The following is a 23,287-nucleotide window of genomic DNA, read 5'->3' as shown; positions in this document are numbered from 1 at the left end:
TGGGATTAAAGATGTGCACCACCACCACCTGGATTTGTCTTTACTTACTTACTTATTTATTTATTTATTTTATTTTATTATTATTGAAAGAAATTTCTGCCTCCTCCCTGCCTCCCATTTTCCTCCCCCTCCCCCCCACTCCTTTCCCCCTCCCTCTCCAGTCCAAAGAGCAGTCAGGGTTCCCTGCCCTGTCGGAAGTCCAAGGTCCTCCCCCCTCCATCCAGGTCTAGGAAGGTGAGCATCCAAACTGGCTAGGCTCCCACAAAGCCAGTACATGCAGTAGGATCAAAACCTCGTGCCATTGTTCTTGGCTTCTCATCAGCCCTCATTGTTCACTGTGTTCAGAGAGTCCGGTTTTATCCCATGCTTTTTCAGACCCAGTTCAGCTGGCCTTGGTGAGCTCCCAATAGATCAGCCCCACTGTCTCAGTGGAGTGGGTGCACCCCTCGCAGTCCTGACTTCCTTGCTCATGTTCTCCCTCCTTCTGCTCCTCATTTGGACCTTGGGGGAGCATGGGATGGTTGGGATAAAGGAAGGGTGGATATGGGAGCAGGGAAGTATATATTCTAATTAAGGGAGTTATCTTAGGTTTGGCAAGAGACTTGACCCTAGAGGGGCTCCCAGATGTCCAAGGAGATGTCCCCAGTTAGTTCCTTGGACAGCTGAGGAGAGGGAACCTGAAATGACCCTATCCTATAGCCATACTGATGAATATCTTGCATATCACCATGGAACCCTCATCTGGCGATGGATGGAGATAGAGACAGAGACCCACATTGGAGCACTGGATTTGTCTTTTAAAAGGATCTTTTTAATGTTTTCTCATTTGTCTCCCCTCCTGCACTTCCCATTTCTAATGTCTACTGTCAGACCTCTACAGGCTATTTTTTTAATATATGAAAGAATGTGTATTATTTTGTTTTTTTTTCTGTGTCTGGCTTGTCTTCTTACCAAATTAATGCAAATGACTACATCTTATTGTGTGTGCATTTCTATGTGTGCTTGTGTTCATTTGTGTGTAGGTGCACATGTATGAATGTGAAGTCCAGAGATTACCCTCAGGTGTTGTTCTTCACTGCTGTCTACTTCTCTCCTCCCACTGTCACCCCCCCCCCCCCCGCCCATGAGACAGGGTTTCTCTGTAGCTGTTGTGCCTGTCCTGGAACTAGCTCTTGTAGACCAGGCTGGCCTTGAACTCACAGATTCGTCTGTCTTTGCCTTCCGAGTGCTGGGATTAAAGGCATGTGCTACCACCACCCAGTGTAACTTGTATTTGTATCTTAAATAATTTTCTGAGACCCTCAGAATTTATTTAAGCTTTCATATCCTCAGACCCTTATATATATCTCAGTCACAGATTCTCATATTCTCAGACCTTACATAAACTTTACATTTAAAATTTCTTTCTCAGACCCATACGTCACTTATGGAAACTTCCATGGCTTACTGAAACTTTCATATTTTAGAATAGTTTCTTAGATCCTCAAAACCTGTGTTATTTATACGTGTGTGATATCCATCTAATATATATGTATATATACATATACACATACATCTAATCATTTATCAGAGACATAAACAGCTACGATTGAGAACAGTAATTTAAAATCATGTCCCTTTAGTGGGAAGTTATAGCTGAAATCTGTTTATTTTTATCTCTTCTGGAATCTGGTAGCAAAGTAAGCTATTTTGAGACCTAGTAGTATCTTTAGGGAAGTGAGGCCTGTGACTTGATCTTTACTTAAAAAGAGAACTGACAAGGCAACCGCAGCCTCTCAAAAGGAACTGGGTGCTTGTTTCTCTCAAAGTATAGTCAGTCAATACCCTCAGAGATCTGAGAAGGATTAATATATACGGGAGTGTGGACCAAACGGCTTCTGAATCTATTAAAAGTGACAGAGACTAGTCTATATTAGTTCAGACAGCAATCCCAGGCTTCCATGTCCTCTTTAGCACTATCTATCTTAGAGGCAGAGGAGTCCTCAGGACAGGAGCATCAGTCTTCAACTGCCAGGCCTATAATGTGAGAGTTTTTCCTGTGGAGGAGGAACATGGGGAAGACCAACCATACTTTGTCTAGGCAAAGGGGGTCAAGCAATTCTCCAGTGTACTGCTTTTTCACAGTCTGGGTTGGGTCCTGGTAGCTGCTGTTGCATTTGTACATCTCACCCAGTTGTCATTGTTATCAACAATCCTGGTGGAGTTGTTGCGTGATTCCATTTGTTTTCTTTGGAGACCTTAGGAGTCTTTGCTAGGAGCTGGGAGTCCCCATCTGTTATAATAAGTTCTTTATTAAACATAAAATAAATGCCATATTATGTAGATCTCTGAAGCATTTGAGGACTGTCTGTTATTTACATATGAATAGACAAACTTTGTTTCTAGTTATTTCTTTTAAGTTTAACTTTGAAAACATATACAGGGGACTAAGTAAGGTTTATCCCTGTAATTAATTATATTATTTCTTAGCATGACTACAGTTGTCGGGGTCCAACCTTGATGGGTTTGTATGTTTCACAGTAGGGGCATGTGGATTATAAATGTTAGGCAGCAAAAAACAGAGATATAAAAGAAAAGACAGAGATATAGGATAGAGTTGGGGGGCAACACAGTGAATACTGAATCCACCCATGTTTATTTTTCATAGGCTTTATATATCCCAATCCAAAGAGGAGGGGAAAGACCTCTCTACCAAAATGCAAGGAACAAAGTGATTATCTCCTTAGAAACCCAAAGCATCAAGTAACCACACCCTAGGTCAAAATGTCCTGTTAGTAGCCACACCCTGGGTCAAACTTTCTGTCTGTAACCTTGAAGGAACAAGAATAGGCGTGAACTCTATGACCTTTGTTCAAGGTGGAATGAATCTACACCTGTGGGCTCTGACAAACAGTTAAAGAACTTGATCATCTATAAGACGACTCACCATTAACTTGTGTTCCTTACCAGCCTACAATAAATTAGTAGCTTTCATAAGACTAGGACTTTCCATTCCATTCCTGTCAGGTTTAGCCTTAAAATTAATAACTTTGAATTGAAGCTCTTCTAGTATCAAAAATAAAACTTTTTAACATAGATAATGGGCTCAGTAAAGAAAGCAAAATAGCCATTCTATGGGTGAATGTGTAACAAGTTTGCTCCAACCTAAGGCTGTCTTATGAGAAGGCAAGGAATAGTAATAGTGACAGGGGAAAGATCCCCCAGGGCCAAATGGGGACAGGAGAAAGGGGCTTATGAATTGGGGTGTGGCACATGAGTAGGGAATGAGGGAGCCTGTAGGCTAGCACCGCTCTTGACAAGCCATGGGGGCACTTGCCTAAATGCCCAACCCTTGGAAAGGGACCCTCAGGTGACCAGAAACTGCATTGTATAATATATATCTTATTTATTAAATATCTTGTTTATCAAACATACATTTTAATTTATCTAAATTCTTTAGAAGCATGGATTGAACATTTGACAAAGACATAAGTACTTGGGTGTAACTCTCTAAGTCAGCTTTTGTTAATATGAATAGGCCTTTATAATCTTAAGTTTTCAATCACCATATGGAGTATATATTAAAAAAGAGTTGAATCACATATACAGTATGTTGTAGCAAATATAACTTTACATTTTCTATCATCATAAATAGCCCATTCCAGTTCTCCAGTGCTGCTGTTCTAGGTCTGATGGTAACCATTCCCTATATCAAATATAAAGTTAGAGCCATATTTTTCTGAAATAACATCCTTATAAGTATTGCTTTTTGTAGACCAGAGTTCTGCATTCGTTTTGCTTTCATCTTATCAGCACTTTTAAGAAACAGGTTTGGACTTTTCTATGAAACTGTGAATAGCTAAGAGCTCTAGTCTTGTCATTTTATAGAAAGCCAATCATATATAGCCCTGCAACCTAGAGGGCTATGGCATAATGATTAATTATTAACTTGCATTTTTAATTATACATTATATATTTTTAAAAATAAGCCTGACATGGAACCTCAGTCCTCCTCTTTCCTATAAAAACATTTTATAGAAGAATCATTAGCTTTGTTTTTTTAAATGAAGAAAACCAACCAGACTTAACATAATGTGGTCAAATCTCATACCCCCTCTGGTTAAGCCAGACATTTAGGGAGCTCCTTTTTCCCTTCTCTTCTCTTTGTTTTTTGTAGTCTCCTGCCTTTTCTCTTGTGTTTCAGATAACATGAAAACTTGTGTCAAAGTCTTTCTTGTGGTTTACTTCAGTAGACTAGAATATTGTATGGCTATAGTACTTTAATTGAGAACAAGAGCATACATGCACCATAACAAAAATAACTCTAAATTTGCATCAGCACATAAAAACCTGCACCAACATGAAACATCTAAGACTAGCAGTAGTTTTTTCTTACTCTAACCAATAGTAATTTGTAACCAACCCCTGTAAATGTTGAGAAATATTTATAACCCACTGGATGTAAATGACCAAAACTATATAATTTTCTCTGTTTAAGCAAAAGCATCATTTTTCAGAAATATAATATTTTATAACCTGGTTCCAGCAGTTTCTTAGACAGTGTCAGGACAGGAAGGGCTAAGGGGAAGTAGTTGTGGCAAGGACCTTGACCCACAGTGAAGAATTTGGCCCAGGAAGGAAGGGAAGGGGGGCACAGCAGCTACATGGGCAGCTTGTGGCCAGAGTGACTGCCTGACAGTCAGTATCCTGCAAAAAAGATGGTCAGCTTCCCTGGTTGCAGGCACTGGCTAAATTGTCACAGCAGGGTCATTGCACTTTAGCAACCATAGGAGGTTTCTCCCCTTCACCTGCCATGCTCATATCAAGCGTGCCCCACCCTCTCTGGATAATTAGCCCCAAGTCACCAACTTGGGCCTGAAAATCCTTGGAATGGTCTAAAATAAGACTTAAGGGAGGAAGTTGAGTTCGACTGACCCACTCCTAAGAGAAGTAGGGAGGTAACTTTACAAACAGACAGAAATACATGAAAATAACACTAACAGAAATGTACCAGTACGGTGCACAGAAAAGAAATCAGGAGAAGGCTGATGGAATATCTTCCTGGGGGAATCCCACATTATCACCGCTTTTCTGTCTAAATGAAAAGGAGGGTTTTAAGTTTAACATAGTAAAATTACATATAGCAAAAACAGTTATCAAGCAAGAATTATTGGTTACAATATTTCTTTGTGAGTCTAAAGTTTCATATCTAATTATTTCTTATCATAACTTAGGAAAAGTATAACTATCTTCTTCAACTTTATCAAAGACTTTTTAGAAGGATACAATATTACCTAAGTAAACAGGAAGTGCCTTGTAAACAACTTCCAAAACTCTAGAATTGACAGAGACATCTTGCTGCCTGGACAGTCACTCAAAGTTCTTCTGTAATGTTGGAGCATCTACCTTCAGCCTAAGGCCCATAGTATCTGGTAGGCTTTTCCATGAAGCAGGAAATTTGAAGATCTATTCTTCCTTGTAAAGGCAAAGTTCATCAGTTGCTTTCTTCTGTGTCCTGCAGAATATCTGGCAGTTTCTTCTGTGAAGCAGGAACCCTGAAGGATCATCCCGTCTTTTGCAAAATTCAGCAGTCACTTTTTTTTTGTGGGTTCTGCATGTCCAATTTATACAGCATACCTTCAATCAGTCCAGGCAAGAGCAGTTTCTTGCCCAAATGGCTAACGAACTCCATAAGGACACTCTTTGATGCTCATCTTCTTCTTGAAGTAATTGGTGCTACCAGGAGCAGACATGACTCACTGTTGAAAAAAGCCTAAGTTTTTAAAACATTTTAAATGCCATATTCTATAGATCTTTGAAGTGTTGAAGATTATTTATCTAACTGAAAAATATCTCTGTATATCTTGAAAACCTAGCTAACAAACTACAAGATTGACTATTATAAATGACTATTAATTTGTAATTTTTAATTATGCTTTACATTTTTAAATGAGATTCATAAACATAATACCTTAAAGAAGACCAGAAATACATATAACAAAATTGACCTTAAATTTGTATCAATAGACCAAGATCCATACCAATGCAAAGTATTCATCTCTATATCATATCTTCCTTATTTTTTTTTAAAAGAGATTGACTGTGACTATAATGATTTATACCCAGTTCCTTTTAAATGAAAACAAACATTTATAAACAATCATTTTGGGAATTTGGGCATAGTTTTCTCCAAACTGCTTCCTGCTTTTTGTTGGGTGAAGTATTTTTAGGGTTCATGAAGACCTTTTGGGGTGTCTTGTTCCATCAAACCACATTAGCCTTGAAGGAATCCACAGGTTCTCATCTTCTGTTGAAACAAAAGCAGAACCTCTTTTCCAAAGCAACATATCCTTAGACTCATATTTTGAAGCCAAATACCTTTAAAAATATATATGTATTTTAAAGGTATATATATTAAATATATGTATATATTTAATGGTATCTTTATATATATCTTATGATATATATATTGGTTTAGCTTAGCAGCTCATACAATGAAATGTCTCTCTGTACTTACCTCATTCACAATCATAAAATTTAAAGAAAACACAAGAATATACATAATTCACACTCTGTGTGTATTCCATCTTCATGTAGCTTATTGCTTTATTAGCTTTTAATATTTATTTTATTGGTGGCATGCGCCTTTAATCCCAGCACTCGGGAGGCAGAGGCAGGCAGATCTCTGTGAGTTTGAGGCCAACTGGGTCTGCAAGAGCTAGTTCCAGGACAGGCTCCAAAGCTACAGAGAAACCCTGTCTCAGAAAACAACAAAAAACACTTATTTTATTATCTTTACTCTTGTCTATACTCTTTTTCCTCTCTCTCCCAAGCCTATGAACATTTATGACTACACTGTGACCTGTTCAGAATTTGTTTTTTTTGAATATCTATAATCATTTTCTGACCAGGAGCACCCCCCCCCTTTTTTTAATGCTAAGTAAGCAGGCTTGGCTAGGACCTACTCTACACCTGTTGGCTCCACCCTGTACTACATGGGGTAGGTATTTTCACTACTTCTGCAAGTCATGCTCACTGCCCCAGCTTCAGGGATACAGTGGGTCTGTGTGGCCATTAAGCAGCTAGTAGTAGCACATTGCTCACAAACCCGACCTCAACCTTCTAAAAGGGCCAGAATTGTTCATGCAGGTAGCACGGAGGAAGCCTTCTTAAAGGAGCTGAACAGTTTTTGCTGCTACTGCTGAGTCAGGAAGGCTTCTTTGAAAGGAATTGTGGCTCTGCTTGCCTCTAGAAAATAGGGTCCACCTCAGAAAATGCTGCTACCAGGAAGTTGTGCTTAACTCTGTTCTTTTGTGTCTAGAATTTTGTTCCCAAACTCGCTCAGGTTTTATGTGGATGTAGTTGGCACACGTTGTGGTGCCATTTTATAAACGGAGATTGCTCATTCCTTCCTAGCTGCCCAGGCCCAAATAATCATACAGAAATTGTATTGATTACAATACTGCTTGGCTTTTAGCTCAGGCTTCTTGCTAACTAACTCTTACATCTTAAATTAACCCATTTCTATTAATCAGTGTATCACCATGAGACTGGGGCCTACCAATAAGGTTTTAGCATCTGTCTCCTTTGGCAGCTACATGGTATCTCTCTACTCTGCCTGCCATCTCTATCTATTCCAGCCTATTTATATTAATTTCCTGTTATAGACCAAAGTAGTGTCTTTATCAACCAGTTGTAATAAAACATATTCATAGCATACAGAGAGGAATCCCATGTCAGTTTGCTATGCGAGTGACCTGCTTCCCTGTTCAACCAAAGAGACCTTCTGTCCCAGTTCAATCAAAGGGACCCTCTGTTCCTCCTAGGTCAGCCCAGGATGTCTCCAGGCACACACAGCAGTGCTTCCTCTAATGCACCTATCAGGCAAATCTCCAGCTGCCAGATTCAGTTAGCTTGCTCCTCTTGGGGGAAAAACAAGAAGAAGAACAACAACAACAACAAAAACAGAACATGGATCAGAATAGTGGTAGTCAGAACAATGACAGACCAAACCAAAGAGTGCTCATACCTTTACCAGCCAACCAGATTTTCTATACTCAGGAGTCTTGAAGGGACTTCCTGATAGTGCACCATATATTAGGGCCCATGGGAAGTCTCATAAAAGACAACCAGTCACGTGTGAAATCAACAAGAATGCTTTATTAAAATTTCAACATGTTGGGGTGCCACATGGCGATGACAAGAGAAGCCTGTTGGCTTCTTTTAAACAAGATCAGGTGAATTCCAGGTAGGAGAGGTTAGTCTGGGGACTGATTGGTACGTTTAAACAAAAAGTTTATGGGTTTCTATATGATTGGTTGGTGACTTAGTGGTTAGGGTCTTTTCAGCTGCAGGGTGAGAAAGGTAAGCTTGCACAAGGCTGTGGGGCACCCTCTGATTGGTTGCCCCTGGGTTGCTGCTTTCCCAAGAACTGCTGTTCAGTTCCAACAAGTTCCAATAAACTGGAACTAAGGCCTGTCTCTGGGAGGGCTACAAGCAGGGCTTGCCATACCCTATTTTCTCATACCCTATTTTTTAAATGGATTATTTGATTTTTTTGATATCTAGTTTAAGTTCTTTATATATTTTGGAACCTCTGTTGGGTTTGGGGTTGGCGAACATCTTTTCTTATTCTGTAGACTGCCGTTTTTGTCCTATTCATGGTGTCCTTTTCTTAAGTAAAAATTCTTAGTCTATGAGTATTAAGACAATTATCTGTGATTTTTTTTATAGCATAGTAGTTTTCTATTGTGGTTTGATATTACTAAAGTCAGTGGATGATCAAATTTGTATTTTTGCCTTAGCTAATTTGATTTTAGGGTGTTAGGGATGTATCCCCATTGGGGAGGACTTCACCACCAAATTCCTAGGTTTGATTTTTATTTTTTTATTTTTTTGATTTTTCGAGACAGGGTTTCTCCGTAGTTTTTGGTTCCTGTCCTGGAACTAGCTCTTGTAGACCAGGCTGGCCTCGAACTCACAGAGATCCGCCTGCCTCTGCCTCCCGAGTGCTGGGATTAAAGGCATGCGCCACCACCGCCCGGCCTAGGTTTGATTTTTAGCATCATAAAAGAAAACAGTCTCCTGTCCTACTGAGTTGATGTTAGATCTTTTACTGAATTTTTTGGGTACTTGTTTTTACTGTTAACATTGCAAGTTATTATACTTTTATTTAGAAAGAAGCTCAGATCACTGACTTAATGCTGCCTAGAATTTAGTGTTTTAGCTTGTTTTATTTTCTTATGTAAATTTGTATATTCATAAACACTTTTTAACAAATCAAGTATTTTAGACATCCTAATAATTAAGAAAAATTAAAGGGATAGTTTATACTCTGCATAATATTTTAAGTGTAAACTTATTTGTACTCTGTTGTTTTTATTCAGGGAAGCATGATTTAAATCCTGATTTTTTTCTTCTTGTTTTTAAAAGATAAAGTATTATTTGCACAAAAATACTTTCAATGTTCTTTCACAGTGATTTCAAGTGACAATTGGTAGAGAGCAGTTGGCATTATCAAGTGATTTGTGTGATGGATTATTGGAAACTCCTATTTATCTCAGCCTTTTAACTAGAACTTTTATTACGTTTGATACTTTATCTTGTAGAAGGAGTTGGCACCATGGAGTAAGTATTAACTATGTGAAAGTAATATAGTTACTTTTCAGAATTTTTATTTTAAGGAATACTTTTTTATATACTGTAGTTAGGGTTTCTATTGCTGTTATAAAACACTGTGACCAGCTGGGCATGATGGCCCATGCCTTTGGGAGCCAGAGGCTGGTAGATCTCTGTGAGTTCAAGGCTAGCGTAGTCTACAAAGCAAATTTCAGGATAGCCAGGACTGTTATACAGAGAAACCCTGTCTTGAAAAGCCAAAAACCAAACCAAACCGAAACAACCCACCATGACCAAAAGCAGTTTAGAGAGGAAAGAGTTTGTTTGTTTTATATTTCCCAGATAAGGCAGTAACTGAAGCAGAAGCTACAGATGAAGTCTTGTTTGTCAGCTTGCTTCCTTAGCTTGCTCAATTACACAGAGTTGCCTATAGTGCAATCTGATGGAACCATTTTTTCAGTTAACCTCCCTAGAAATGTCTAAGTTTGAGTCAAATTGACAAAAACCAACTAATACACCATATAAGTAATAAAACATACATTTTTCTGTAGTTTATTCTTATATTTGGTTGATATCTTAGAGTTCATTTTTTTGGATTGGCTATTTAAAAAATAGACATACTCTGTATCCCTGCTTGACTAGGAGCTTATAGTGTAGACCAGGTTGGCCCTGAACTGGCAGAGATCTTCCTCTGCCTTATGACTGCTGGAATGAAAGGTATGTGGTCCCCTCTCTGGTTGAGTTAATTAAAAATTTATAGTTTGAAAAACTACAGTCTCAGAAGAAATTGTATCACTATTACAGAGGGGTTTCATTCACACATACTCAGTTTTCTCCAATGGTAACCCTCTTACACAGCTATAGTTCAGTATTACAAGAGGAAATTGATATTAATAAAGTCTACAGGCCTCAGACTTCTTTGTTGCTCTTCTGGAAATTTTTTTTTTGTAAATGGTATACTTTTATGTTATAGTACAAATTTCACAATTTATTGCTTAAAAATATTTATAAACTGGAATATTGGTAATCTGTATGTCAGTTTATCTCTCATACTTGCTCCATGGAGCTTTAGACAGTTTTCCTTTTCCAACAAACACAATATCCAACAGTGACAGTAGAGGGTGCTGAAGGGATACTTCAGGAAGAAGTTATTTTGCCTTCTGATGTGCTGTTCCCCACAGATCTGGGAGTGATGTAGTATGCTAGCTGCATGTCCATACAGTTTCTTCATGATCTTGTACATTTGGTTTTGGCACAGCAAGGCACTCATGCGAACTTCTCAAGGTACACATAGTGTGCTCAGGCTCTGTACCACCTGGTTTAAGTGTTGATGTCAGGAATTTTTGATTTTCTTTGCTCTTTTGCCTACCACACTTAGCTGCCTGCTTTCTGACTTTGCCTGTAGAGTTCAGCAAACTTTGCTTTCCAAAGGGTTGCAATCACTTCTGCTTTTATAGGAAGATCTGAATGTCAGGGAAAAAATGCTACCCATTCTTTCCAAACTTGCTCTTACTTGGGATACTTTCCCTTTCTTTATAATTATCCTCCTATTACAGTAAATGATTCTTTTTAATTTTTAAATAATTTAAACTATGTCTATATGCCTGTCTGTGTGTGGGTATATACATGTGAGTGTAGGTACCCACAGAGGCTAGAGGAGTTGGTTTCCTCTGGAGCTGGCATTCCAGGTGGTCGTGGATGGTGGGACTCAGACTCTGGTGCTCTGGAGAAACAGTATGTGCTGTTAACTTCTGAGTCATCTCTCCAGCTCCCTAAGTATTTCATTAGAGTAAACCTTTCTGGTCAAATTTTTATGTGCTCTTTTTGCTAATTGAATCTCAATTGACAGTTTAATTGAATGAGTTTCTTTTTTTCTTTCTTTAAATCTTTTTTAAATTTATGTTTTAAATTTCATTTTACATTCTATCCACAGTTCTCCCTCCTCCTCCCGCCCCTACCTTCACCTCTCCTCTGGCACACTTCCCCCATTCATTCTTCCCAATAGGTAAGGGCTCCCATGGGGAGTCAACAAAGTCTGGCACTTTAATTTGGGGCAGGTCCAAGCTCCTCCCCTGTGCATTAAGGCTGAGTATGGCATTTTACCGTAGGAAATGGCTCCAATAAGATAGTTCATGCACCAGGGATAGATCGGTACTACTGTCAGTTGCCTCACCAATAATCCAAGCTTCACCACTGTCTCCCACATGTGGAGGGCCTAGTTCGGTCCCATGGAGGCTCCCTATCTGTCTGTCTAAAGTTCATGAGTTTCCATGAGCTTGGTTCATTTGTCTCTGTAGATTTCTCCATCCTTGCTCATATATTCCTTCCGCCTTCTCTTTAGTTGGATTCCCAGAGCTCTGCCTGGTCCTTGGTTGTGTATCTCACATTGGTTCCATCAGTTACTAGATGAAGGCTCTATGATGATAGTTGGGGTATTTACCAATCTGATTACAGGGGAAGGCCAGTTTGGGTTCCCTCTCCACTATTGCTAGGAGTCTTAGCTGGGGTCAACCTTGTGGATTCTTGGAATTTCCCTAGCCCCGGGTTTCATCCTAACACCATAGTGACTCTATCAAGATCTCTCTTTCGTTGCTCTCCACTCTGTCCCTCTCCCCCAAGACTATCCCATTTCCTCATATGCTCATCTCCCATCCCCTTCCCTTTTCTGCCCCCAGTTTTCCCTGAAGATCTCATCTAATTCCTTTTCCCATGTGTCCCTCTTAGGGTCTTTCTTGTTTACCTAGCTTCTCTGCAGCTGTGGACTGTAGTCTGGTTATCCTTTGCTTACATCTAACATTCACTTATGAGTGAGTACATACTATGTTTGTCTTTCTGAGCCTGAGTTACTTCACTCAGGATGATTTTTTTCCCTAGTTCCATCCATTTGCCTGCAATTTCATAATGTCATGTTTTTTTTCCTAGCTGACTAATATTCCATTGTGTGAATGCTACCACATTTTCTTTGTCCACTCTTCAGTTGGGGGCATCTAGGTTGTTTTTAGGTTCTGGATATTATGGATAATGCTTAATGGTAATTAGAAAAGTAATTTATAATTTGAACTATGTTACAGTTTACAGTTCACTTTCTCTGTAAGTGTTTTTCATGTCACCGCTTCATTAACATAAGGAGCAAGGTGATACTTGTATTTGGAAATGTGGAAAATTAGGCCTTTAATGTTTTGCCTTGATAAGGTTCAAGGTTGGGGCAATGGATTATGGGTTTGAGGGTAACTTGATACATAGTAAGGATCTGGACTATAATGGAAGAGGAGAGGGAGGAGACAACATGACACTATAATACAAGGGGTAAGCATGTCTATATTAAATCTATATGTCAGCCATAATTTTTCAGGGTAATAAGACTACATCTAAATGTTTCATAAAAACCACAATCTAAATTTGGATGAAACTAAAGAGCCTAAAACATTAAGAAGCAAAACTATCCTATTTTCAGGGACCTATATAAGGGAATTTATAGTTTTTTCCAGTGATCAACCTGCAGGTTGCCGACTGTCAATCAAAGACCATGGAGTTTTGTGGTGGGAGACACCCAATCAACTCCTAATCTTATAACTCAGGGTTACAGTTATCTAGCTTTGGACAAATCACTTCTTCCTAAAAATTAATTTTATTAATTAGGTATATGAGGTCAGATTGGAAGTATAAAAACATTAGTGTAGTATATCTGGCAAGAAACAGCTGCTACTATAATGATTATAATTCTCATTAACAGTTTGGCTTTTCATTCTCAGGATATTTGACATAAAATTTTGGTTTTGCATTATTAAAGGTAATACATGGGTGTCTGCTATTCACTTAATGGATATTGTGTAATGGGCTGGGAATGTAGCTCCTCTATTAGAGTCCTTGCCTAGCCTTCGTCTGAAGTATAAACTGGTCATGCTGGCACAGATCTGTTCCCCCAGCACTTGTGAGGTTGTGAGTCAGCCTGGAATACAGGAGACTCTGTCTCAAAAGCAAGAAAGGACGTAAATAACAAAGAAACATGGGAGAGCTAGCTGGCATTTAAGAGTGTACTTCTCTGTAGACAATCTGAGTTCTGTTCTCAACACCCACATCAGCTGGCTCAACTGCAGCTTAGGGGGATCTACCACCAACATGTACATATAGTCTAATAATAAAAATAAATCTTTAAAACCAACTAACCAGGCAGTCATTTTGTAATTACTGGCATCATAGAACTTACCATATCTGACAGTAATTTCCTATTTACTTCCTTTTCTCTCCTGTTGGACTGTATGCTCATTGAGAATACAGGTGGGACAGCAGTTTCCTTTCCTGCCTTGTTCATGGAGTTAAAGAAACGTGCATGCTCTGAAATCTGCAAAGAACCATTTAATATTGACATGAGGTGTTGTGTTACTTGTAATACCTATCCTAGTTCCTGACTTACTCCTAATAGATATTTTTGTGGTGTTTATAAGAAGTCTTATATGTTTTAATGAAGTATAATTTTGAAGATGACTAATAGAGTTAGATAAAAAAAGTGTAATTTTATTGCTGGAGGAAATAAAGTTCCTATGTTGTACTTCTCTTGTGTTTAGCCCAAGGCTGTTGGTTAGGTGCTTTCTCAAATGTCATACTGCTGACTGGTGGCAGTACTTTTTATTTATAAGCTGGGAAAAGAGGAGTGCATCAAATATCACTAAACTAAAGTGATGAATGAGCATTACTACATAAAGGAAACCTGAACTTTTAAGGCTCTTTTTTGTTTCTGTAGCAAAGAATTATTATGTAAAACTATTTTTATTTATTTATTTATTAAAGATTTCTGCCTCCTCCCCGCCACCGCCTCCCATTTCCCTCCCCCATCAAGTCCCCCTCCCTCGTCAGCCCAAAGAGCAATCAGGGTTCCCTGCCCTGTGGGAAGTCCAAGGACCACCCACTTCCATCCAGGTCTAGTAAGGTGAGCATCCAAACTGCCTAGGCTCCCACAAAGCCAGTACGTGCAGTAGGATCAAAAACCCATTGCCACTGTTCTTGAGTTCTCAGTAGTCCTCATTGTCCTCTATGTTCAGCGAGTCCGGTTTTATCCCATGCTTTTTCAGACCTGGGCTAGCTGGTTTTGGTGAGTTCCCGATAGAAAATCCCCATTGTCTCAGTGTGTGGGTGCACCCCTCGCGGTCCTGAGTTCCTTGCTCGTGTTCTCTCTCCATCTGCTCCTGATTTGGACCTTGAGATTTCAGTCCAGTGTTCCAATGTGGGTCTCTGTGTCCTTGTAAAACTATTATATGGGGTTATTACGCTAAGATAATGTAAAAATTATAGTTTTACCATTTATGTTGAAGTGATTAAGAAGTGATAGTATGATCAAAACTCTTAACATTGGTTTAGTCAGTATCCTTGAGAAATAAATTTTTTTAAAAAATATATAGAACTTTCATGTTTGTAACTTAAAAAAGACTTAAAATCTAGTAGCTCATCCTCAAAAAACCCAAGGAGATGCTAGAGAGAGCAGAGCAGGCAGGAGAGCATGAGATAAACCCATGCGATTGATCTTAGGATACACACTGTACATATGAACAACAATGGCATTATTAATTATTATTAGCAAGAGAGAAGGCAGCAGTAGAAGACCTAATACAGCAAATGAGATAATTAAATTTAAAGGAGATAGTATAACCTAAAAATTTGAATATTTGAACAAATTGTTTTTTACTTTGTTTCTAGTGGTACAAGAATGTGTTTGGAAAAGTATTTTCTGAGTTTATATGCTTTATGTTGACTGTAAGCATATTCTTTGCTGGAGACCTAAAGGAAGTCTTGAGTAAGGCATCCTCACACTTGCAGCAAGTATAGTCACTACTTACTGGAGTCATACTTGTGTAGAAACATGTTGCTAGGAAAGCAAGCCTTTGCATAACAGGAAGGAGCAGATTCGGTGTTGACTGGCCAGCTGCCAGTATAAAAATAAACACTTGATTTCTTTTTTTCCTTTATTTCTTTTTTAATTATTATTTTTATTGAGCTTTACATTTTTCTTTTCTCCCGTCCTTACTTCTTCCCTCCCCTTCAACCCTCTCCCAAGGTCCCCATGCTCCCAGTTTACTCTAGAGATCTTATCTTTTTCTACTTCCCATGTAGATTAGATCTATGGGATAATTTAAGTTAAGAAAAGCTGGCTAGAAACAAACCAAGCTAAGGCCAGGCATTTGTAAGAAAAAAATAAGACTCCATGTGTAATTTATTTGGGAGCTGGATGGTGCCCCCCCCCCCCAATCCAGAAGAGTAAAACAACAACAACATTTTGGCATTTTATTGTGAGACTAGATTAAAAGAAAATCCAACTACAGATTTCTTCATGATTTTATTTTTCCTCTACTATCTCAAGCTCTGCACATCCAAATCCTCACACAGTCTGTACTTTATATGGTCTTTGTATTATGTCTTGAATATTGCTTATTTTTGCTATGGCCTTATGCATTAGTAGTAATTTACTCCACCAGGAGTAAAAATATGCCATAGCTATTTTTCATCTAAAAGTGCGCTAGCATTTGATCAAACAGTCAGCAGCACTTTATTTCACATATTTTGTTAGGGATAAAACTCAGGACCTTATGTATGCCAGATACCTCCATACCCCTGAGCTATCTATCCAACTTCTGACACTATTTGAAATCTTTTAAAATTAATGTTTTATTTAGTTATAGTCTTTACTTTTTATATAAAATTCCGCATAGACTATTTTTATATTTTCAGATTGCTATTGTTAAAATAGCTATTAAGTGTGAGTATGCATTGGCAGAAAGACACTCTGGACTGTTTACACTGTTTACTGAGTTGTAAGACCTATTTAGTAGCAATATAAATTGAGTGCATTGTTGAACTGATAAATTGAGTGCATTGTTGAACTGATCTGGACATGGCTTTCCTTACCTAGCAGAACTATTAATAGCCTAGAAATTATATAAAAATCTGAATTTTAGAGCTTATTTAAACCTGTTCCAAATAAAGCAGTATTAGTAGGATTCCTGAATCTATATGATAGAAAAGTCAGTAATAAGGTTTATGTAATTGTTTTTTCTCTCACCTGAGTATATAGAACTACAAGCTATACATGGTTGACATGAATCTTTTTTTTTTTTTTTTTTTTTTTTTTTTAAAATATTTTATGGTTTATTTAACTTTATTTTTTATGTGCATTGGTACAAAGGTGTTAGATCTTCAGACAGTTGCAACTGGATCTTCAGACAGTTGTGAGCTGCCATGTGGGTGCTGGGAATTGAACCCGAGTCCTCTGGAAGAGCAGTCAGTACTCTTAACCACTGAGCCATCTCTCCAGCCCCGGTTGACATGAATCTTGAGGGCCAGTGTACTATAAAATTTTATTTTGTTAGTCTGACTTGATACAGAGCACAGTGTCTTTTTCTTATTTTAAAAGTACATTTGAAACTTACGTGGGTTAATTTATTATAAATTATAGTTTTGGAATAGCAATAAGGCAAATAAATTCTTTAGTTTTTCTAGGCACTGAATGATATCTTACTTCCATATTAAGAATTTACTATTACTGTTAGGTCATTTTCTGATCTTGAGAAAGACCTGAGAATTTTGACAATTTATGTTTCTGATTTGTATATAATTTTGTGATATGCCTTGAGTTTTTATTTATTGTGTTCTAGGAAAAACAAGCAAAGCTATTTGTGATTATAAAACTTAGATTGTATAATTATTATGAAAAGGCTTTTGCTCAGTGGGCTTCTGTGTTTTTCTTGATACCTTATTTTTTTCTTTTCTTTTCCCCCAATATTTTCAGATGTTTTGGGATGTTACTAAGTCCAGGTCGAAACGTGAAGAACAGTGACATGCATTTACTGGATATGGTAATAACAACCTTAAACATCCTAATTGAGTACAGAAGACAGTTATTTTGTGTTTAATTTTTTTCATTTTGAAAGTTTGTTATAGTGTCAGGGTTGTTTTGTGATAGCAATAATTTAATTTGGACAATCTAAATTACTTCTGAAGGGAAGATTAGGAAAATTTCTACCTAACAATTTTCTGTAGGACAAAAGTACATAAAGGAACCTATTGTGACAGTGCCATCTTTTTGTTTGTTCAGCTTTTTAGGAAGATGCCTTTTTTTTGAGCCTAGAAGAACAACCACGGTTATAACAAACATCTGCAATGTTGCTTTGCACCTTTCATTTATTTAATGTACTGTCAACTCAGGGCTTTGACGATGCTCGTTTTCTTTGAAGCATCTCCCTTTCTGAGTTTGTATTTAGCAATGAATATTTACAATATTTCTTTAATAAATGCTACTTAGAGAGTAATGATGCACGGTTAGGGTTTGATGTTTGTTATGAAGGCAGCACAAGGCATCTTAGCTCTTAAACCCAAGTACCTTCTGATGTTGCCAATAATGAAAACATTCACTTTAGATTTAGAATGTTGCAGAAATATGCAGAGTAAGCAGAGAATTCCTTACTTTGTGAGAATAGATTTTTATATGTTTTATGTATTTTTATATATTTCCTTTGAAATGTGTTTGTTTCATAAATTTAAGTATCACACTGGGAACCTTTTATTTTCATTATTTCATGATAATTCCATCAGCATTAATTTCCTAGCAATACTGGAATGTTTTGTTGAAATTTTGGGTACCTTTTTGTATGCCAAACATTGTATGAGTTTTAGATTTGTGTAAAATACATCTCTTACTAGCTGTGGTCTCTTAGTTTTGTGATGGGATCAGATCTTTTAAGTGTGTAATTGCAGCAGTGGGTTAAGTGCTTTCTCAGGTGTATAGTATGCAGTCTTAGGGTTTCTATTGCTGTGAACAGATACCATTAAGGCATGACCCTGGTAGGTCCCCTGGCGGGTGGGAGACAGGCAGATATATCATGTGGAATGAGCTTGGGTATAGAGTTTATTTAGTGTGTATTGGGAAGGGTATAAGGGTAAGGGAACTATGGAGGAGAGAGGGAGATAAAGAGGGGTGGAGAGGAGGAAAGGAGAGGCAGTGGTTGTTTCTTCAGAAGGATGGAGAGAGAGAGAGAGAGAGAGAGAGAGAGAGAGAGAGAGAGAGAGAGAGAGAGAGAGAAGGGGAGGGGAGGGGAGGGGAGGGGAGGGGAGGGGAGGGGAGGGGAGGGGAGGGGAGGGGAGGGGAGGGGGAGGGGAGGGGAGGGGAGGGGAGGGGAGGGGAGGGGAGGGGAGAGGAGGGAGAGGAGAGGAGAGGAGAGAAGAGGAGAAGAGAGAAGAGGAAGTGTGAGGTCAGCTTGCCTTGGTGGGAAGGGGAAGACTGGGAGTGGGCAGGGCTTCTCTCTTAAAGGGACAGGGTATGGGGGGGTACCCAGGTGCTAAGGAAGGCCAGCAGAATTATAACATTACCACATTTCTCTTATAATAAAAAGATGAAGAGTTCGGCATGGTAGTTTAAGGGGATGAGGGTGTCAAGTTCTCAGGACTGCTTCCTCCTGATTTGTGGACGTTGGGGGACCTGAGAAAACTGGGATGCTGGTCATGGCGTAGCTGGTTGCTTCACTCCTGTCCAGGATTTGTCGTGTGGAACTGTCTGGTGTCTCTCTGAACTTGTTTAGGAAGAAATTTTTTTTTTCTTTAAGTCTTGGTAATTGAGGAAGAGGGTGTCAACATTAGGGAATTGAGAGAGGAATGCCATCTGACTTGTTTAAGGTGAATCTTTCAATCTGGCTTCATGGAACTCCCAAACTTCTTTGAGTTTGTTTTAACTTAAGTTTTAGACACATATATTGTATAAACAGCAGTATATTTATGCCAGAATAACTGTGACAGATTTTTTTATATTTTTTTATTTTTTCCATTCAAAAATTTACACTTCCTCCCCTCCTCCCATTCCCCTCCTGCTTCCCCACTCTTCCTCCTCCCTCTCCCCCCCCCTTAAGAGAGGGCAGGGAATCCTGCCCTGTGGGAAGTCCAAGGCCCTCCCCGCTTTATCTAGGCCTAAGAAGATGTGCATTCAAATAGACTAGGGTCCCCAAAAGCCAGCACATGTAGTAGAAACAGGTCCCAGGGCTATTATTGTTGGCTTCTCAGTCCACCCCCATTGGCAGCCACATTCAGAGAGTCCGGTTTGATCACATGCTCGTTCAGTCCCAGTCCAGCTGGATTTGGTGAGCTCCCATTAGATCAGGCACACTGTCTCAGCGGGTAGACCAACCCCTCATGGTCCTGACTTCCTTGCTCATCTTCTCCCTCCTTCTGTTCTTCAACTGGACCTTGGGAGCTCAGTCTGTTGCTCTGATGAGGGTCTCTATCTCTATCTCCATCCATCACTGGACAAAGATTCTATGGTGATATTCGAGATAATCATCAGTGTGATAGTGGGGCAAGGCCAGTTTAGGTACCCTCTCCTCTGTTGCCTAAAACTAGCTGTTGACATCCATGGACACCTGAGTACAGTACTCTGCCAGAGTTAGATTAATAACCTACCAGTATTTTATTGATAATGTTTAGACTATGAACAGCAGCGTAATGAGAGAGAAATTTGATAACTTGCATTTGTCCTCAGACCTTTATAACTTGCATGTACACATATTAATAATTTGCATTTGTATATTTTAAAACACCTTTTATTTAAAACATAGTAAGAAGTTATACTGAAATTTATTTGGTGAAATTGTCCTGTTTAAACTGGCAAAACCTCTCAGCCATCAAATTGCATAGAGATCTTTGAGAAGGATAGAATTTTACTTGGGTTTTTAAATTAAAAAATGACAGAAAACTTACTAGATTTACTACCTAGAGCCACCCCTCAGGGTCCTCCATGGTCATTGAGGGCAGGTCCACTTAGGGCATTTGTCTTCTGTTGTTAATGCAGGGCCTGCCATGCTTTAGAAGATCCCGTGTGTTAAGAAATCTGTAGGAAGATAAGCCTACCTTTTCCCGAGCAGCTAGGCTGTCGATTCCAGTTCTCCTTCATCCACGTCTGGAGATCTTAAGGAGTTTAGATGAAAGGCAGTTATACCCAGTGGTTAGAGCTTTCACTTGCTGGAGCGAATTGCAGATGGACATTGTTCTGTACCCATCTATTTTCTGTCTTCTTTGGAGGAAATGGGGTGCTGCTGCTAGGAGCCAACCAGTCTCTCTTATGAAAAGCCTTTTAATAATTAAACATTTAAATGACATATTCCCCAGATCTCTGAGCACTTGAGGGCTATTTATCAGATATATATATTTAAAGTTATGACTACAGTATAGGATCTGTCTGGAGAGCTGGGTCCAAGCTTCACTGTACTTGTTTTTAACTTAATAGGTGAGATTTATACTTGTGAAAGACGAAGAAAAAGATGTTTATGTTGGGTCCAGGCAAGTCGCACAAAGATGAGAAGACCACCAAGTCTAATAAACCAGAAGCAAACTTTATTCCAGAAACCAGATCCTAGGAAAACCAGAAGCAAACTTAAAAATAAAAAATAAAAAAAAACACCACGGGACACAGAAGCTTATCAGATAGCTGAGACCACAGCCATAGATGGTGTTTGTTAGGCTGTGGCAAAAGGCCGGTTTCTGAACCCACTTTTTATAGTAGGGCCACCAAGCATTAGCTCTGAACAAAGGAATTTTTACAATCTTGCCCTGACCCATGGGTCAGTCAGCACAGGAGGTGAGTGGGTTTTAATGTCAATGGGTAACTAGGCAGCTATCATGAAATATGTTTCAGAGTAGATTACAGTGAAAGTCACTAATTACAAGAAAACAGATGTCTTTTGCAATTAGTTAGAAAAGGGACTGCTAGTAATACTAGAAGGTTGATAAATTAGAATAATTGGTTCTTAGGCTGAGAACTTAGAAGATAACAGAAAGTTCTTTACACTATCTCAAGGTAAAAACTCAGATACAGACTGCCTTACTTTACAACCTCCATTATCAGATATCATTAGTCAAACCCGTGTTTCTACCTTGTCCCATGTGTCTCTTGGTACCTCCAGACAGTGTATACTGGAGTCCCATGCCTCCCCTTTGGTGGCGCTAGTTTCCCATAACAGAGACAGTGCCTAAACCAGAGGTCACATATGTCGTTTATCAAGGATGGCCAAGACACTACTCTCAGTTTGCAGGGAGAAGCTCTGGCTTTGTAAATAGAACAGCTAGTTGTAAAATGGAATGACCTAAGCTGATGGAGGCTTCCCAGGCATCCGAGAAAACAGCTTACTGTGAATGAGTGATCCTTGATCTGCCGAGAAAGCTGCTGATAGTCTGTTCTCATTCTCCTAGACTTATAACTTTATATTTCTTTATTTCTACATTCTTATTTTTAGAATGTACATTTTTTATTTTCTTATTCTTGGACTCTTCAGTTTACAATACAAGCTTAACAGTAAAACTGACAGCAGTGGAGAACAGCTTAATATATTTTAACACAGGGTTGGATCACATATATAGTATGTTGTAAGAGATTTAAAAGTGCATACCAATTTAAGATATTTCAGACTACTACTTTCATAGTCTGGAATGAAATACAATGAACAGAGCCACTGATAGATACCTCAGTGGGCCCTGTCAAGGTGAACCATCAAACAAACATACCAAATGTAACAAAGCATAAAAGTAACTTTTAAAGGCTTAAAGTAGGTCATGTGGGGAACCTGCTATCAGTACCATTTGGCTAGGGGTGGAACTTCATGAGGCTGTAACTCCTCCCTTTCTTAAGCTCAAACAAAATGGCGGCAGTCGTGGTTTCCCACATGGTGTAACTCTTTACATTTAACCATCTGCTGGTAGACAGTAGAAATGTATATGGTTTTGTTAGCCTGTTTCCCAGGGGTGAGGCAGAAAAATAAACAACTGGCTCAGGCTGTTATTCTTTCAGGGGCCGAGAAAGGGCAGTAGCCCAAGAAGAACTAGGCTGAGTGGGGAATCAGATTCTGAAAAGGATCTAAATATCTGAGAAGTGAAGGCACCAACTGTTCAGGTCATGCTAGGGTCCCTGGGCCTGAAAAATGAATGTACTGCTCAATGAGTACAGTGTTAGGGCAAAGTCCAAGAACCTTGCTTGTGGGAAGTTCCAGAGATGATTGCCAGCAAAAGATGACTGGGGCCACAAGGGGATCTTACCAGTTGTTCCAGCAGACAGAGAGTTGGGAAGTAGGCTGGTAGCAGGTCCAGGTCCAGGATCCTTACACGCCAGGAACCAAAGGCCAATAGACAAACATAGAGAAAGGAAGCTGCATTTCCAACTGGCTATCACTGGCAGAATGTAAGCTGATGGTAGGCAGTTTCTGTAGCTTGATACCTGAGGCCGGAGGCGCAATCTCCATGAGTGAGGAAAGAAGGTCCAGAGACTGAATTCCAGTGTCCCAGAGGTTCAGCATGGATTGTTGCTCAGGCTGGCCTTGTGGTGTCTCTTACAAAGTCCAGAGGCCATGAGAACCGGTGGGCTCAAACTAAACCCTTCTGTCATCACGTGGAGTCAGAGCCTGAGTTAGGGGTTTAAGCATGATGCATGATAGGCAAGTGGTTGACCAATACTGGGTCTTTTTACACAGGAGGAAGGGGGGGTGTGTGAAACCACTGCCAATTGATTGCACACTCACGGAGGCATGGCCAGATGTGTGGGAGGAACCTACTGTTAGTGTTGATGTTGGATGTAGAATTTCAGCGATTTTGAGTTGGAAAAGAGACCCTATAAGAAGCGTTAAAGGTTATAGGAACTCTGAGCAGTCCTCAGCTGCAAGGGAGAGCCTGT

General features: G+C 39.2%; 1 protein-coding gene across 4 annotated transcripts in view; it reads left to right on the top strand.

The window, feature by feature from the left end:
* The window catches only part of Rabgap1l (RAB GTPase activating protein 1 like), a 599,727-nt gene that overhangs the window by 64,061 nt on the left and 512,379 nt on the right, over positions 1–23,287 (top strand). For all 4 annotated transcript variants that reach the window (XM_075988370.1, XM_075988369.1, XM_075988371.1 and 1 more), the window contains one exon: positions 17,375–17,441. In XM_075988370.1, the coding sequence (XP_075844485.1) occupies positions 17,375–17,441 (67 nt within the window). The remainder of the gene's footprint in view (positions 1–17,374; positions 17,442–23,287) is intronic.

The sequence above is a fragment of the Microtus pennsylvanicus genome, chromosome 10, assembly GCF_037038515.1.
Source record: "Microtus pennsylvanicus isolate mMicPen1 chromosome 10, mMicPen1.hap1, whole genome shotgun sequence".
NCBI classification, from domain to species: Eukaryota; Metazoa; Chordata; class Mammalia; order Rodentia; family Cricetidae; genus Microtus; species Microtus pennsylvanicus.
Note: the sequence above shows the minus strand (reverse complement) of the source record. Positions and strands in the feature narration are given on the sequence as shown.